Below are 17,969 nucleotides of genomic sequence, written 5' to 3' on the forward strand. Positions count from 1 at the left end.
CAGCCCAGGGTCGCTGTCCGTGTGGAGTTTGCACATTGTGTCTGCGTGGGTCTCACCCCCACAACCAAAGATGTGCAGGGTAGGTGAATTGGCCTTGCTAAATTGCCCCTTAATTGGAAAAAAAAATTGAATACTCTAAATTTTTTTTTTAAAGAAATGTTCTCTAATGGTTTTATATGTTGAATGGAAAAAAGATGGTTATTTTAAAACTGGGATAGTCTGCCAATACAGAAATCCGTTGATCATTCAGGATGTCATTTTGTTTGTGAGGTGGAATTGTACCCAGCAGTGACCTGCAAATTCTCATTATGCAGCAGTTTGGGGGTAACATTGTTTTTAGCATTAACCTTCTAACCTTTAAAAGTGTCAATGACCATACTTAATGTGCCGACTCTGTGAAGTTGCTGTTTATTTAGAGAAAGGATTTATGTCCACTTATCAAACACTATACATTGAGAGCGGTCTGATTAAATATACATAGTTCCAACCTGTACTGAGCAAAAGATGTGCTCAGTGAATTGCTGCAGAAAACTGTTCAAGTTCTATCACACTCTACTCCACAAACTAGATAATCTGCTTAATCATTAAAGCAGGGAGTGTTGGTGTCAGCAGTCTCCTTATTTACACACTGCTGGAGGGAGTGGTAATTAACACTTCAGCACTCCCACAGTGCTGTGTAATTGACTGTTTAAAAGGTGCAGTGATTTCTAGTGTCTTATTTGTATTAAGATGCAATTTTCATCTTGCACATGCTTTAGGATGGCAGGGTTTAACAAATGCAGAAATTGCTTAGTGATGCAGAATACTTTATTGCTGCATTAGGATTTTGACATAACAGTAATAAGTAAATGTGTTTGGCAGAAATTTAGATGCTTTTAAAACTTGGTACTTGAAACAATGCTATGCGCATCTGATGTCTCTGTAATTCATAGATTCATAGAATTTACAGTGCAGAAGGAGGCCATTCGGCCCATCGAGCCTGCACTGGCTCTTGGAAAGAGTAATACAGCTCATGCTTAGAAATTAGTCTGACAGCGAGTAAGCTGTTTTGTAAGAAGATTCAGAATATTAGGCAGGGGGCAAAATATTTTTTTTTTCAAGAGCTCTTTTTGAGGGGAAAACACCCTAGCTTAATTTTGTTGAGGGCTACCTTTTGGTTTTGGGTGGTGGGGGAAGATGGGGGTTGAGAAGAGAGAAATTTGGACTAATTTGGGGTAATTGTCAGCTAAGTACATTGGAACTGTCCAAAGTCTCCGACTCGAGCTCAGTTGGAGATGTTGCAAAGTGTCCAAGGGAGCAGGGGTGTTGCAAGGTAACACTTTGTTGGCAATTCCCACAGAGGTCAGCGTATCAGAATTTGAGTTGAGTTCTGACGTACATTTTTGAGTCTCTGATGATCTGGCGACTGGAGGATTTGGACTAATATTCTTTAAGGCTTGTAAATCCCAATGCATTCATAGTATACATTTGAAGTTGCTTGCAGTAATCTCAAATTTTTGGCTAATTTGTACCTTAACACACAGGCTTCCAAAGCTATTTTTCAATGTGATTTCATTTTCTCTTCCTTATTTCGCTCTGACTGACTCACTCTCTCTCTCATACATTGCTCTCCTAGGGCAGCACGGTAGCACAGTTGCTTCACAGCTCCAGGGTCCCAGGTTGGGTCACTGCCTGTGCGGAGTCTGCATGTTCTCCCTGTGTCTGCGTGGGTTTCCTCCGGGTACTCTGTTTCCTCCCACAGTCCAAAGATGTGCAGGTTAGGTGGATTGGCCATGATAAATTGCCTTTAGTGTCCAAAAAGGTTAGGTGGGTTGCAGGGATAGGGTGAAGGTATGGGCTTAAGTAGGGTGCTCTTTCCAAGGGCTGGTGCAGACTCGATGGGCTGAATGGCCTCCTTCTGCACTGTAAATTCTATGATTCCTTTCTCTTTCGTTTTCATTTCATTGAGCAGCTGAAGACTCTGGTTTGTTGCCGGGGCCTTAATTTCAGTAACCTGTATGAGCTATAAAGCACTGCTTTCTCTCTTCTCTATTCCCTGCCATGTGAGTGGAAAGGGAATTGAACCCTTGTAGTTTTAGATATATTTGGGTGCTGGGCGTTCTTTCAATCTTTCCAGGATTGCTAGGAAACTGCTGATCTAAAAATATTTTATAGCAGGCATCTGTTCGTTTTTAGGGATAATGTTTCTTTTACATTTTAAGAGGCACATCAAAAGCAGGTGAGAAGGCACGCAGAATGAAACCGCACAGATCTGTCTTAAAACAATGTAGCCGCTGGTTCTGAAAACCCCAAATCCTGACTGTATTACAATGCAAGTTGATTATCAGGAGCAGTCCCATGTGGTGTGGGTACACCCACAGTATTTTGACCCAGCAACATTGCGATTGAACTACTCAAATTTGACCTGATGCGCCACTGTCCATGTTATTTGTGCTGTCATGATTTTATATACAATTGTTTGTATTGGCTTATGTGCTTGGATAATGAGCAGCAGTAATCCCTGTGCTCCTATACATTTTGGAGACTTGGATAACCTTCAGGCAGTTCAGAACACGAGAGAATTGCTGCCTCATGACGCCGAGGACCCAGGTTCGATCCCGGCCCTGGGTCACTGTCCGTGTGGAGTTTGCACATTCTCCCCATGTTTGTATGGGTTTCGGCCCCACAACCCAAAGATGTGCAGGTTAGGTGGATTGGTCACGCTAAATTGCCCCTTAATAGGAAATAATGAATTGGATACTCTAAATTTTTTTAAAAAAAGAACACTAGAGAAGTACTATTAACGGTACCTTCACAAGATCCTTCAAATCTGGTGGCAAGGAAAGCAGTGTCCTCTCCGAGCCAACGTGCCTAGTGTCAAGGCATTAACACTCCAAACCAGCTCTACCAGGTGGGGTATGTCATTCGTATGCCGACACTACATTGCTGAAGCAACTGCTCTACTTGGAACTAGGTTGTGGCAGGAGACTCCCAGAAGGTCAGCATAAACGCTTTAGGGTTGTCCTGAATGCATGCCTGATGAGGTCAGGAGTACCCGCTTACTCATGGGAGACCCCAGCCTATGGCCAACCAAAACGTGCTTTAGAAAGGCACCAAAAATTGAGTCTTTGGGACTGCAGAGGCAAAGTCAAAGCATCAGAGAAACGCATAAACCTACAAATAACCCATTTATCCAAGCTTTCAAGCATTGCCTGCCTCAAATGTGAGTCTGCGGATTGTACATTGCACATATCTGCTATTTCACAACCCACTGAATCGGAGTGGAAGTAAATCATTTTCAATCTCCAGGGACTGACTAAGAACAATTAGAAAATTAAACTGGGGGGTGGGGAAAGGCAGAATGCAAGCATTTGTTTTAATGAGACATTATAATTGAGAGGATAATGGAGGTCTGCTGAGCAATTACCTGGTAATTATTTAGCCAAGTAGTTATCAGCAACACCACATGTATGAACTGGCAAACATTTTACAGTTTGGAAAAAAAAAAATGATTTATACCATTGTATAAACTGAGTACAGTAGAGATGTGTAACAGATGAGGCGCTGCTCAGTGGCAGGAAATGTAAGACCAAGGCAGATGCTACCACATGATGCATCTGTGAACTGTTCTATTACCATGTTTTATTTCCATAGTGAACCTACTGTGGGAAAGACCTAGCTGAAGAGTATTTGCACCTGACACTAATCTGGGCAGTGCCTTTCTTGATTTCTTGTATTAAACACATTCCTGTAGTTTCCTACACACATTTAGTAACCAAGCATTAGTGTTCATTAAACAACTAGACATGAAATGAAGGTAAAGCTGGGGTTAGTCGTCCCTACTCATCATTTTTGAATTGTTACCTTTAATTAAATTTAAATTGGTGTTTCCTCCTTCTGAGCCTGAGTATTGCAGCAGTTTGAATACACAAAGTTATTGTTCCAAATATGTGACCTTCCTGTCTGAGATACTCTAGCAACAAATTACAACTTGCATCTCAAAAGTGTACAGGCTTTTGTTTAATTGTTCTGTTGACTGGATATTCCATTGTGACCTACAGAGATTGCTTGGTTCTTCGTAAGTCTGGAGATGTGAGTGAGAATGTCTGGAAACTCTGCTGTTGTGTTCACCAATTTAACATCCATGTGAAGCGGTCAGAAGGGTCTCCAATTTCTGAAATATTGCTTGTATTTTTGTGTACAAACAGGAACTTTAGTTGAAGATTTACAGTTCTGAATTAATTAGCATTTTACAAATATTTACTCCTGATATAAAGTAAAAGGGCAGTCTAATATTTATGGATCACCAATGCATTAGAAGTGCAGGATGAAGTTTTGCAGGGTATCTCCAACAGGCGGCATGATTCCTGAAGTCATAATTTGCCTTTATTAATGTTGACAAGATAGGCCAAAAGTAACAATCTTTTGTCAACTGCTTTGCCCTAACATATGTACCCTTTCAATAAACCTAGTCTCATCACCACCACCCTGCTTAAAGTTCATCAGTATCTCATTTGCATTTGTTAATTAGGAATAGTGTGCGCTAATTAATTTTTGTGTAATTTTCCATTAGTTCACATTAGCTGGAGTTTTGCCCTAGTGTCCCTCATTCATGTGAATTATGTTTTTCACTGTTCTGTTGCCACTAATGCATTGTTTGATGAGGCAATATTAATTAAAATTTGAATGCTGGCTGTAACATTATGCAGGACTTGCATGCAAGATTTTCTTTCTGTTTTATGATGAATAAATTTGATATTGTTCCTTAATTTTTTTCCCTATGTCTCTGTATGGATTTCAATTAATTATTTTAGTTACAGAACATTTTGTGTGTAATGTAGTAGTTCAATAAGTGCCCTTTTATTTTTGACTTGGGTGTTATTCGGTCTAATTCTTGCCCCAGTGTTTGCTTTTTATTAACGATGAAAAATTTAGTCAAATTGAGTACATAACGTAAATAAGACTTCATATGGTTCAGAACTTTGACATGTAATGGTTAAGTAGAAATTGTTCACTGAGAGTTGACAAACTCGTGCATTGAGTATAGAGAACAACGGCCTAACTTTTTTCATTGATTGCAGGACTTTGTCATGAACAGAACACAGCAAAAATGAGACTCTTAACCTTGATGGGAATGGCAGTAGATAACAAGGAGATTTCCTTTGACACGCTTCAGCAGGAGCTTCAGATGGCTGAGGAGGATGTTGAAGCATTTGTTATTGATGGTAAGCAAAGTGAACTAACTCACTGTTGAATTTATTAATAGTGTACCATAATGAGAGTGATTTACACACATTTACTGATTTATAATCTTAAGTATAATAATACTTGAGATATGTTGAATGTACTTCTACCTTACCGACCCTTCCTTTTGGACCCCGGAATTTTGTAACTTTGGCATTTTTGCCAGTGAGTGACGTGAGCTGGATTGGTATATTTGTAGACCTCTCACCTGGTGGTGAGCTGCTTGCTAATGAAAATATGGAACTTCCCATCCCAGATAGAGGAAATTAAACACAATTTTCAAATCAAGTCTTTCCCTGCTTGGCCTGTTCTCCTTTTGATTCTTTGCAATCAAAATACTTAGTTTTGGGACTATTACATTCTAGGGAAGGGTGAGTTTGTAAGTCTTAAGGGAGGAAAGAAAGTAAAGTTGCCATAGTCCCAGATGACCATAGACTGCTTTTGCCTTTGAGGGGGAGAACTAACTGGTGGTGATTTAACCTGAGGCTCACCACAGCTCAGGTGAGGGGCAAGGTTGAGAAGGCAAACCTTCATGAATAATCTCAGCCGGTACAGGGATTGAACCCGCGCTGCTGGCCTCGCTCAGCATCACAAATCAGATCTCCAGCCAACTGAGCTAAACCGGCCCCCAGAGGGGGGATAAAATGTTTAAGGAATGGTTAATTTCCAGACTGATCAAGCACACGCAGCAGATCACTCTTGAAGCACTGTTGATGATTGTCCACAGATGCATTTGAACTGGACCATTCTTATTAAGAAGTATGGTGTTTGTCAGGCCTACATAACCAAATAAACTTCTGTTTAAGTCTCCGAGAATCACAGTAGCTGAAACAACACTTCTCATGTTTAAAAAGGCTGCAGTATTTTATTTAATCTGAAATTATTTGTTAGCATTAAACATTAGATATTTGCATTGAAAAATGTGATAGTCTTCCATTAAAAGCTGTGAACTTGAGGATTCACAATTCTGAACCAGAATTGTAATGCTCCAATAAATCATTTAATTGCTGTTAAAGTAACCAAACGTCAGAAAATTCTTGTCATTGTTAAATGGATGGCTGTTGGTTTGATAGTTAATACCAATATATCATGAGGAACAAAGGATTTCAGTTTGTATATTGCAGCTGCGCCATTTAAAGGCTCTTAGTCTTGTTTCACAGTAGAATTCTGTGCTCAGATTGTGTGAACCTAACGGCCTGTAGTTTTAATTCTCCATTTTTATATGGCATCATAAACACAGGATGTGTTTTGGTAGAGATGAGGGGTTTCCACAAATAGACAGGATATTGCTTTTAGCAAGTTGGCAAAGGGTTTGCAAAATCTTTTATCTCAATGTCAAGTTGTTTTCCTGTTCTCCTCAAGTGATTTGGTGAATTGTTTTGAAGTTTTACATAATTGTATAAAACTGTAGTTGTGATGTTTAACATGGATCCTTGGAAAGCATCACAAATCTATTTCTGAGCAACTAAACTTTCAATTCGGTTTTTATCTTTTGTGTCCTAAATTTAATCGAGGCAAAAGAAAATAGTGCCTGAACACACCTCTCAAAATAGATCGAAGAATTAATTTGATTTTTGAAGTTTGAGACATCTTTCACTAATGGTTGAAAACGTTTCCATCAAATATCTCTTTCTACACATGGAAAGCTTTTTTGATGAAAATTCTAACCTTGAAGGATGCATTAAAACCTGAGTCTGTGGGGCTGTATCTCTGTTGTGGAAGTATGCTCCCTATCTTAAATCCTCCTTTGCGAGAATGAACAGTTTTAGAGCAGTGAGTGACTGCCATAGGATAATGAGAATTTTTCTCGGGTCGTTTCCAAAAGATTGTTTGTACCTCCCAAAAAGGTTTTGACTACGTACAAAATTAAAATGCCCTATTTCTGCTTTAGTACCATATTCACTAAAGTGTTAATTTAAAAATAATCCCAGTTCTTATGCCTCCTCATTTGTTGAGGTGTTTAGATTATTTTTAACTTGAAGTCAAGTTTATTTTAAAAAATGATTCATTGTCGAAATGCCTTTTGCTTAAATTGGGTTTACTATATATTCACAACTGTTGTATGCAACTGAGTGCAAAAATATTTTCAGAAGTGGACTTCTGGTGGCGGGCCATGGAGTGAATAGTCGCACACAGGGCAGCTCCGGCTTATTGGATTTGATTTGTTTATTGTCACGTGTACCGAGGTACAGTGAAAAGTATTGTTCTGCGTACAGTTCAGACAGATCATTCTGTACATGAAAAGAAAATACACAGGGCAAACATAAAATACACAATGTAAATACATAGACACAGGCATCGGGTGAAGCATACAGGAGTGTAGTACCATTCAGAGGAGAAGATGTGTGAAGAGATCAGATCAGTCAATAAGAGGGTTGTTTAGGAGTCTGGTGTCAGCGGGGAAGAAGCTGCTTTTGAATCTGTTAGTGTGTGTTCCCAGACTTTTGTTTCTCCTGCCCGATGGAAGAAGTTGAAGAATGAATAAGCCGGGTGGGAGAGGTTATGCTGCCCGCTTTCCCAAGGCAGCAGGAGGTGTAGACAGTCGATGGATGGGTTCGTGTGATGGACTGGGGGGAGTTCACGGCTCTATAGTTTCTTACCCTCATGGGCCGAGCAGTTGCCACACCAGGCTGTGATGCAACCAGAAGATGCTTTCTATGGTGCATCTGTAAAAGTTGGTAAGAGTCAATATGGACATGCCGAATTTCCTTAGTTTCCTAAGAAAGTATAGGAGCTGTTTTGTGCTTTCTTTGTCATAGCGTTGGCGTGGGTGGACCAGTACAGATTGTTGGTGATGTGCACACCTAGGAATTTGAAGCTGTCAACCATTTACACATCGGCACCATTGATGTAGATAGGGGTGTGTACGATACTTTGCTTCCTGAAGTCAATGACCAGTTCTTTAATTTTGCTGGCATTGAGGGAGAGATTGTTGTCGGTGCACCACTCCACTAGGTTCTCTATCTCCCTCCTGTATTCTGACTCATCGTTGTTTGAGTTCCGACCCACTACGGTCGTGTCGTCAGCAAACTTGTAGATGGAGTTGGAGTCAAATTTCGCCACGCAGTTGTGTGTACAGGGAGTACAGTAGGAGGCTAGGTACACAGCCTTGCGGAGCCCCAGTATTGAGGACTATTGTGGAGGAGGTGTTGTTGTTTATCCTTGCTGATTGTGGTCGATGGGCCAGAGGATCAACTTGCAGAGTGAGGAGCCAAATCCTAGATTTTGGAGCTTTAATATGAGCTTGGCTTGGATTATGATGTTGAAGGCAGAGCTGTCGTCAAGAGATAGGAGTCTGATGTGTGAGTCCTTGTTGTCAAGATGCTCCAGGGATGAGTGTAGGGCCAGGGAGATGGCGGCTGATGTGGACCGGTTGCGATGGTATGCGAATTGCAGTGGTTCTACGCATTCTGGGAATTTTGAGTTGGATGTGCCTCATGACCAACCTCTCGAAGCACTTCATTGCGATCGCTGTCAAGGCCACTGGACGATAGTCATTGAGGCATGTCGACTGCTTCTTCTTTGGCACTGGTATGATGGTGGTCTTCTTGGCACCTTTTACCCGAACTTTGAAGAATTTAGGCAGTAAAGCTGTGCAGAGAGTGGAGGAGGATAACCTCTCCACTGGATGGGCATGTCTATGGTTACCAAATCCACACACCCCAAAACCAGCCAACGTGGCTTACATGACCAACACCCCAACAGAAATTCCCCACCTTGTCCCCCACCGTCCACCCTGCTGACAAATTAATTCTTCCCAAAGAAGTTGGTAAACGGCTGCCACCTCCGGGCAAACCCTTCCATCGTGCTCCTCAGGGCGAACTTAATTTTTTTCAAGCCGAGAGACACCAAGCCCATGTCACTCACCCACACCTGCGACTTCGGGGGGTCCGAGTCCCTCCATGCTAGCAAGATCTGTCTCCGGGATACAGGGAGGCAAAGGCCAAGACATCGACCTCTCTCACACCCTGGACTCCCGGGTCTTCTGACACACCAAAAATCGCTACCTCTGGACTCAGGACCACCCTTGCATTCAAAACCTTTACATAACGTCGGCAAGCCCAAAACACATGGATGTGGTTCGCGGGCCCACCCACACCTGTCCTCCAGCCCTTCAGAAAACCTGCACATCTGAGCCACAGTCTCATGAGCCCTGTGGATCACCTTAAAACGACGAGGATCCATTAACTCTCCTCAGGGCATCCTCCCACAACCCAGCCTCCAGCTCCCTACCCAGATCTTTCTCCCATTTCCGCTTCACCTCCCCTATCGGAACTCCCTCCCAGTCCATCAGCTCCTTATAAATTTCCAATACCTTCCCCTCCCCTATTCCCGCTTTTGACACCACCTTATCCTGTAGCCCCTGGGGCGGCAGGTGCAGAAAGGTCGATACCTGCCCTCGCCTGGATTAGAAAGAACGCACTCTTCCCCATGTTCAGTTTATACCCTGCAAACCGGCCAAATTCCTCGAAGACCCCATAATCCCCCCAATACCTCCCAACCAGTCCGAAATGTACAGCAACAGATCGTCCGCATAAAGAGAGACCCTATGCTCCACCCCCCCCCCCCCCCCGTACTATCCCCTGCCAGTCCCTCGACGCGCTCAGCGCCATTGCCAGTGGCTCTGTAGCCAAGGCAAACAGCAATGGAGAGTAGACATCCCTGCCTCGTCCCCCGATGCAACCTAAAATAGTTTGAGCTCACCTGGTTCATCCGCACTCCCACCACCAGTGCCTGGTACAGCAGCTGGACCCAGTCTACACAACCCTGCCCAAACCCAAACCATCCCAGAACCTCCCATAAATAGTTTCGATCAAAGGCCTTTTCTGCATCCATGGCGATCACCACCTCCACATTCTATTCCTCGGGGGCATCATTATCACATTTAATAATCTCCTAATGTTGGCTGCCAGATGCCTCCCCTTCACAAACCCATTTGGTCCTCCACTATCACCCCTGGCACACAGTCCTCAACAATTCTTGAGGCCAATAGCTTTGCATCCACGTTCAATAAGTAGATCGGCCTATAGGACCCACACTGCTCCGGATCTTTATCCCGTTTTAAAATCAAGGAAATTGAGGCCTAAGATAATGTCGGGGGAGCAACCCCCGCTCCCTTGCCTCGTTAAACGCCCTCAACAACAGGGGCCCCTGGACTCCCAAAAACATTTTATAAAACAACACTGGGTATCCGTCCAGGGCTTGGCCCGACTGCATTGCCTCAATGGGGGCTCCCAGCGCCTCCACTAGGTCCTCCTCCATCCTCGGCAATTCCAACCCACCCAAAAACTGCCTCATCCCCTCCACCCCGCCGGGGGTTCCGACTCATACAGCCTACTGTAAAAATCCCGATTCAGCCCCACCAGGTCCAAGATCATGTTCTCTCCCCCCCGCCCCCCCTCCCCCGTCCTTCACTTTCCCGATCTCCCTCGCTGTTTCCTCAATTGATGTGCCAACTTCCTGCTCGTCTACTCCCCATATTCGTAAAGCACCCCTCTCACCCTCCTCAGCTGCCCAACCGCTTTCCCCATGGATAAAAGCCCAAATTCCATCTGCAGTTTCTGCCACTCCTTCAACAGCCCCGCCTCCGGGGCCTCTGAATACCTTCTGTCCACCTGCAAGAACTCCTCCACTAGCCCCTCCATCTCCATCCACTCTGCCTTCTCCCTGTGTGCCCGTATCAAGATAAGCTCCCCCCCACCCCCCCCTCCCATTACCGCCTTCAATGCCTCCCACAGTGTGGCCGCCAAAACCTCCCATGTGTCGTCCAGCTCCACATACCTCCTGAATGGCCGCCGTCACCCACTCACAAACCTCCTCGTCCGACAAGAGCCCCACATCCAGCCTCCACTGTGGGCGCTGGCCACCTCCCCTGTTTACTCGCAAGTCCACCCAATGCGGCGCATGATCCGACACAACAATTGCTGCATACTCCACGTCGGCTACTCCCGCCAACAGCGTCTTGTCTAGCACCAAAAAGGCAATTCGGGAGTACATCCTGTGCACATGGAAGAACAAACATTCCTTCACCCTCGGCCTCCCAAACCTCCACAGATCTCCTCTTTCCCCCCCCCCCCCAAAAATGTGTTCCATAAACCCCTTCAATTCCTTCGCTACTGCTGACACCCTCCCTGACCTCTAACGATCCAACCTTGGGATCCAGAACAGTATTAAACCGCCTCCATTATCAACCGTTGCGAGTCCAAATCCGGGATCTTCCCCAACAGCCACCTGATGAACTCCACATTGTCCCAGTTCAGAGCATAAATATTCACCATCGCCATGGCATCCCCTCCAATTTCCCACTCACCATAACATACCTCCCCCCAGCGTCAGCCAGTATAGTCCCCACTTCAAACGCCACCTGCTTATTAATCAAAATTGCCACCCCCCTCATTTTGAAACTAATCCTGAATGGAATACCTGCCCTACCCACCCTTTCCTAAGCCTAGTCTGATCCCCAACCTTCCTGTAAAAGAGCCACGTCTGTTTTTAAATTCTTTAAATGTGTGAACACATTTGACCGGCCCATTCAACCCTCTCTCATTCTAAGAACAAAGAAAGGTACAGCACGGGAATAGGTCCTTCGGCCCAGCCTGGTCGGGGGGCCCCCCGCAGATCAACCATAACCCTTCTTGGGCCAGCCTCCAGCCCATGTCCCGCACCTCGTCGGGGCCCCCCTCGAATGCCCACCGTCATCGACCCTCGCCATACCACACTGTAAAAGCTCCTCCCCAGTCAGCAGTTTCCCCCCCCCCCCCCCCAAACCACACAGAGAACCCCAACCCCCATCAACACGCTAACCACCTGCTCACTCCCACTGTGCTTCCATGAACTAGCCCGCCCAGCTAGCCTGGTAGCCCATGGTGCCTAGTATCTCTACCCCGCTGATCCGAAATGGCCCCAAAATTATACAAATCAAACCCAAAGCAACAGAAAGTGTGCATCTCCTCAAAAGTTCAATGTCCCCCTTCTCCTGCCGGTCCATTGTCTCTGACAAATTCTATCGCCTCCTCCAGCGTCCCCAAGTACAGCTTACGACCCTTGTAGGTCGCTCACGGCCATTATAGGTCGCCCACATGCACGCCAGGTACAGCACGCCAAATTTCACCCCTTTCTTAGCTCTCGTCTTGGCCAGCTCGGCGGTAAGGACATGATATACGCGAAGCTCATTGCCCACCCAGGTACAACGCCTCATCTGCCTGGCACACCTCCGGATCCGCTCCTTGTCCAGGAATAGGTGCAGGCGCACCACCATCGCCCTTGGCGGCTCGTTCCCCTGCGGCTTCCTCATCAGCTCCCTGTGCGCTCGGTCCACTTCCCAGGGTCGTTCAAAGCCCCCCTCTCCCAGCAGCTTTTTGAACATCCGAGCCAGCGTCTGCTACCTCGCTGCCCTCCGGCAGCCCCACGATCCTCAAATTCTGCCTGAGGGACAGGTTCTCCAAGATCTCCACATTCTCCTGCAGCCGCCTCTGATTATCCCGCATCAACCCCAACTGGGCTGCCATCCAGGCAAACGGCTCCTCGTGCTCCCCCACTGTCTGGATCGCCTGGCTTTGTCTCCAGCCTTGTTTGCAGGCTATCGATCCCCACCTTTATCGGATCCATCACCCTCGCCCGGTCCTCCAGATTCTTCTTCCTCTGCTGGGTGAACCTCTCGGTCAGAAAGCCCACCAGCTGCTTCGTCGACTATTGAGAGGGCAGGGCTGGGTTTATGGGGGGGCGGGCCTTCAGGTGGGAGCCGCCACACTAGCAAAGAATGTGGTGAATGGAGTTGGGGGGGGGTGGCTGCCGTGGTTAGCCAGTGTGGCGGGTTGGGGGGAGAGAGAGACGACGAGGCAGTTATGGAAGATTAGTTTGGTCATGGGCAGGGCAGAGGGGGAGGGGCATCTTGGGTGGGTCCAATTCGGGCTGGGTGGGGAGGGGGGGGGGGAGCCTAAGGGTGATGATGGCAGGCTCTAGGGGGAGGGGAAGCGGAACAGTTTGGTGAGAATCATGGTGTGGAATGTCAACAGTCTAAATGGGCCAATTAAATCATCCCGGATGTTCGCTTACTTGAAGAGTTTGAGAGCAGAGGATTGGATTGGATTGGTTTATTGTCACGTGTACCGAGGTACGGTGAAAAGTATTTTTCTGCGAGCAGCTCAACAGATCATTAAGTACATGAAAAGAAAAGAAATAACATAAACACTGGCATCTGGTGAAGCACATGGGTGTAGTGTTAATGAGGTCAGTCCATAAGAGGGTTGTTTAGAAGTTTGGTAACAGTGGGGGAAGAAGCTGTTTTTGAGTCTGTTCGTGCGTGTTCTCAGACAGCTGAGGAGGCACTTTAAACTGGGTCACATGTCTGACATCGTTGTGTGGGAATCATAGGTTCACACTGGGTTAGATGAATAGGATGTATAATTGCTGGAGGGAGGAGGAGTTAGTATGAGTCAGGAACACGTTTGCGGAGGGGCCATTTGCTGGGTTAGAGGAGCTGAGGGAGAGGTTTGAGTTACCAAGGGGTGTGAGTTTAGGTACCGGCAGTTGCAGGACTTTGCGAGTAAGGAGCTGCCTTTGTTCCCTCAGGTACAGTAGTATACACTTCTGGAGAAAATGCTGCTCTCAGATAAGACCATAAGACGTAGGAGCAGAATTAGGCCACTCGGCCCATTGAGTCTGCTCTGCCATTCAATCATGGCTGATATTTTCTCATCCCCATTCTCCTGCCTTCTCCCCATAACCCCTGATCCCCTTATTAATCAAGAACCTATCTATCTCTGTCTTAAAGACACTCGGTGAGTTGGCCTCCACAGCCTTCTGCGGCAAAGAGTTCCACAGATTCGTCACCCTTTGGCTGAAGAAATTCCTCCTCATCGCTGTTTTAAAGGATCGTCCCTTCAGTCTGAGATGGTGTCCTCTGGTTCTAGTTTTTCCGACAATTGGAAGCATCCTCTCCATGTCCACTCTATCCAGGCCTCGCAGTATCCTGAAAGTTTCAGTAAGATCCCCCCTCATCCTTCTAAACTCCAACGAGTACAGACCCAGAGTCCTCAACCGTTCCTCATACGACAAGTTCTTCATTCCAGGGATCATTCTTGTGAACCTCCTCTGGACCCTTTCTAAGGCCAGCACATCCTTCCTTCGATACGGGGCCCAAAACTGTTCACAATACTCCAAATGGGGTCTGGCCAGAGCCTTATACAGCCTCAGAAATACATCCCTGGTCTTGTATTCCAGCCCTCTTGACCTGAATGCTAACATTGCATTTGCCTTCTTAACTGCCGACTGAACCTGCACGTTAAGAGAATCGTGAACAAGGACTCTTTCCCCCCCCCCCCCCCCCCCCCAAAGTCCCTTTGTGCTTCTGATTTCCTAAGCATTTCCCCGTTTAGAAAATAATCTATGCCTAAATTCCTCCATCTAAAGTGCATAATCTCACACTTCCGCATTATATTTCATTTGCCACTTCATTGCCCACTCTCCGAGCTTGTCCAAATCCTTCTGCACCGTAAATTCTATGATCTATGATAAATTCTGCAGCCCCCTTGCTTCCTCAATCCTACCTATCCCTCTCCAGATCTTTGTATCATCTGCAAACTTAGCAACAGTGCTTTCAGTTCCTTCTTTCTTCCAGATCATTAGAAGTTGTGGTCCCAGCACAGACCCTGAGGCATACCACTAGTCAACGGCTGCCAATCTGAAAAAGACCCTTTTATCCCCACTCTCTGCCTTTTGCCAGTCAGCCAATCTTCTATCCATGCCAGGATCTTACCCTTAACACCATAAGCTCTTAACTTATTTAACAGTCTCCTATGTGGCACCTTGTCAAAGGCCTTCTGGAAATCTAAATAAATCGTGTCCACTGGTTCTCCTTTGTCTAACTTCCTTGTTACCTCCTCAAAGAACTCTTAACAGATATGTCAGACATGACCTCCCTTTGACAAAGCCATGCTGACTCAGTCCTATTTTACCACGCACTTCCAAGTACTTTGCGATCTCATCTTTAAGAACAGACTCTAAAATCTTACCAATGACCGAAGTCAGGCTAACCGGCCTATAATTTCCCATCTTCTGCCTCCTTCCCTTCTTAAACAGCGGTGTTACATTAGCCACTTTCCAGTCCTCTGGGACCCTTCCTGCCTCCTGTGACTCCTGAAAGATCATCACCAATGCCTCCACAATTTCCTCAGGGATCTCTTTTCGGGCTCTGGGGTGTAGACCATCTGGTTCAGATGACTTATCCACCTTCAGACCTTTCAGTTTCCCCAGAACCTTCTCATTAGTGATGGCCACTGCACTCACCTCTGTCCCCTGATTCTCCTGGAGCTCTGGCATCCCACTGGTGTCTTCCACCGTGAAAACTGATGCAAAGTAACTATTCAGTTCGTCTGCCATTTCTTTGTTTCCTATTATTACTTCTCCAGCCACATTTTCCAGTGGTCCAATGTCTATTTTTGCCCCCTTCTTACCTGTTATATATTGAGAGAAACTCTTCCTATCTTCTTTTATATTACTAGCTAACTTGTACTCCTATTTCATCTTCTCTCCCCTTATTGCTTTTTTAGTTGTCCTCTGCTCGCTTTTAAATGATTCCCAATCCTCTGGCTTCCCATTCATCAGTGCCACTTTATATGCTTTTTCTTTTGCTTTTATGCTGTCCTTGACTTCCCTCGTCAACCATGGATGCCTTGCCCTGCCCTTAGCATGTTTCCTCCTCCTTGGGATGAATTTCTGCTGTGCCTCCCGAATCACCCCCAAAAACTCCTGCCATTGCTGTTCCACTGGCTTCCTTGCTAGTCTCCTTTTCCAATCAACTCTGGCCAACTCCTCCCTCTTTTCTTTGTAGTTACCCTTATTTAATATTAAACCGTTACATCTGATTCTAGCTTCTCCCTCTCAAACTGCAGGATAAATTCTATCATATTGTGGTCACTGCTCCCTCAGGTTCCTTCACCTTAAGATCCCTAATCAAGTCTGCCTCATTACACATCACCAAATCCAGAATTGCCTGCTCCCTAGTGGGCTCTACCACAAGCTGCTCCAAAAAACCATCTCTTAAACATTCCACAAATTCCTTTTCTTGGGATCCACTACCAACCTGATTTTCCCAGTCCACGTGCATATTGAAGTCGCCCATGATTATTGTGATATTGCCTTTTTTACATGCTTTCTCTATCTCCCTAATTTATTGGGGATATATATGAGTGGTTGGAACAGCAGGGTAAGACATTAGGATCAAGAGGACATGGGAGGAAGAGTTGGGGGACTTTGGTGTGAGGTAATGTGGCAAGTGAGCTCAACCTCCTCCTGCGGAGAATGAGTTTGACACGATTTAAAATGGGGCACAGGGTCCCCATGACTCGGATGAGTGTTTTTTTTTCTGGGGGTAGCAGATCGGTGTGGGAGGGGGCCGGCGAATCATGCTCACATGTCTGGGGGTTTGGACAACTTTTGGGAAGTGGTGTTCGGGGCTATCGGATTGTAGGGGTCGAGATGAAGCCAGACCCTATGGTGGCGATCTTTGTGGTGCTGGAGGGAAGGGGACAGATGTCATGGCCTATACCTCCCTGCCCAGAGACGGATACCGTTGAATTGGAGGTCGACTACACTACCGGGGATTACGACATGGCTGGGGGATCTGTACTAATATCCAGATTGGAGAAAATCAAATTTGCCTCAAGGGCATCAGAAGGGGGTTTTGAGGTACGATGGGGGCCGTTCGAGGCTATATTTGAGGAACTGTTTGTCGGGGAGCGAGATTAAAAAATGAAAATGTACAAACTATACATTGATTGGATGTTAAGTTTGTGTTATTTTGTTGAATGTGTTTGGAATAAAATATCCTTTTTTAAAAAGAATATTTTCAGAAGTTAACTTTACAAATGTTTGAATTTCTAAATGTGTTTTTAAAAAATTATATTTTCCAGCTGTTCGGACAAAGATGGTATACTGCAAGATTGATCAAACACAACGCAAAGTAGTTGTAAGGTAAGGCCATCTTAATCAAAACGTATCCATTGAATGAAATTTTTAAAATATTAAATACACTCGGTATACCCAGTCACTGCTTTAAGTGATCATGGTTTGGATAAGCTGCAAATCATGAATCCTAGCCCTTAGTTACTTAAGGTCACATTACTTATTTTTGTTCCAATGAGACAACTTGTTTGAATTGCTATCTGTATGATTTGAGGCCAAGTGCAGGAATGAGCTATATAAAACACAAGTCTGGTATGTTTATGAAGAAAAGTAGCAGCATCTATTGGCTGAAAGATTGAAACTCCTTTATGCAATTACAGGAAAAATTTAACTAGAAACATTTAAAGATAAACCTTTGAAAAATGAGGAGTGCTCATCTGTTTGGAATTTGAACCGTACTCTTCCTCTATAATATTATACACAATCTCAAAGACCAAGATTTAATTTAGACATCCTCTTATCACTTGAATTATATTGCTTTCATAAGTCACAGCCTTTTGTTTGGTCCACATCTGAACAGACAATTTACGTTGTATATTTTGCATAGGAAAATACAGCGCCACTGTATGCACAGTGAAATCAAATGGTAATGAGATTATCATAGAATTTACAGTGCAGAAGGAGGCCATTCGGCCCATCAAGTCTGCACTGGCTCTTGGAAAGAGCACCCGACCCAAGGCCAACACCTCCACCCTATCCCCATAACCCAGGAACACCACCCAACATTAAGGACAATTTTGGACACTAAGGGCAATTTATCATGGCCAATCCACCTAACCTGC

General features: G+C 45.2%; 1 protein-coding gene across 1 annotated transcript in view; it reads left to right on the forward strand.

The window, feature by feature from the left end:
• Positions 1–17,969, forward strand: part of eif3m (eukaryotic translation initiation factor 3, subunit M) — a 64,941-nt gene that overhangs the window by 46,225 nt on the left and 747 nt on the right. Inside the window, exons 9-10 of the mRNA XM_072466264.1 lie at positions 5,061–5,204; positions 17,136–17,196. Coding sequence (XP_072322365.1) covers positions 5,061–5,204; positions 17,136–17,196 — 205 coding nt within the window. The remainder of the gene's footprint in view (positions 1–5,060; positions 5,205–17,135; positions 17,197–17,969) is intronic.

Source organism: Scyliorhinus torazame, chromosome 10 (assembly GCF_047496885.1).
Source record: "Scyliorhinus torazame isolate Kashiwa2021f chromosome 10, sScyTor2.1, whole genome shotgun sequence".
Taxonomy (NCBI): Eukaryota; Metazoa; Chordata; class Chondrichthyes; order Carcharhiniformes; family Scyliorhinidae; genus Scyliorhinus; species Scyliorhinus torazame.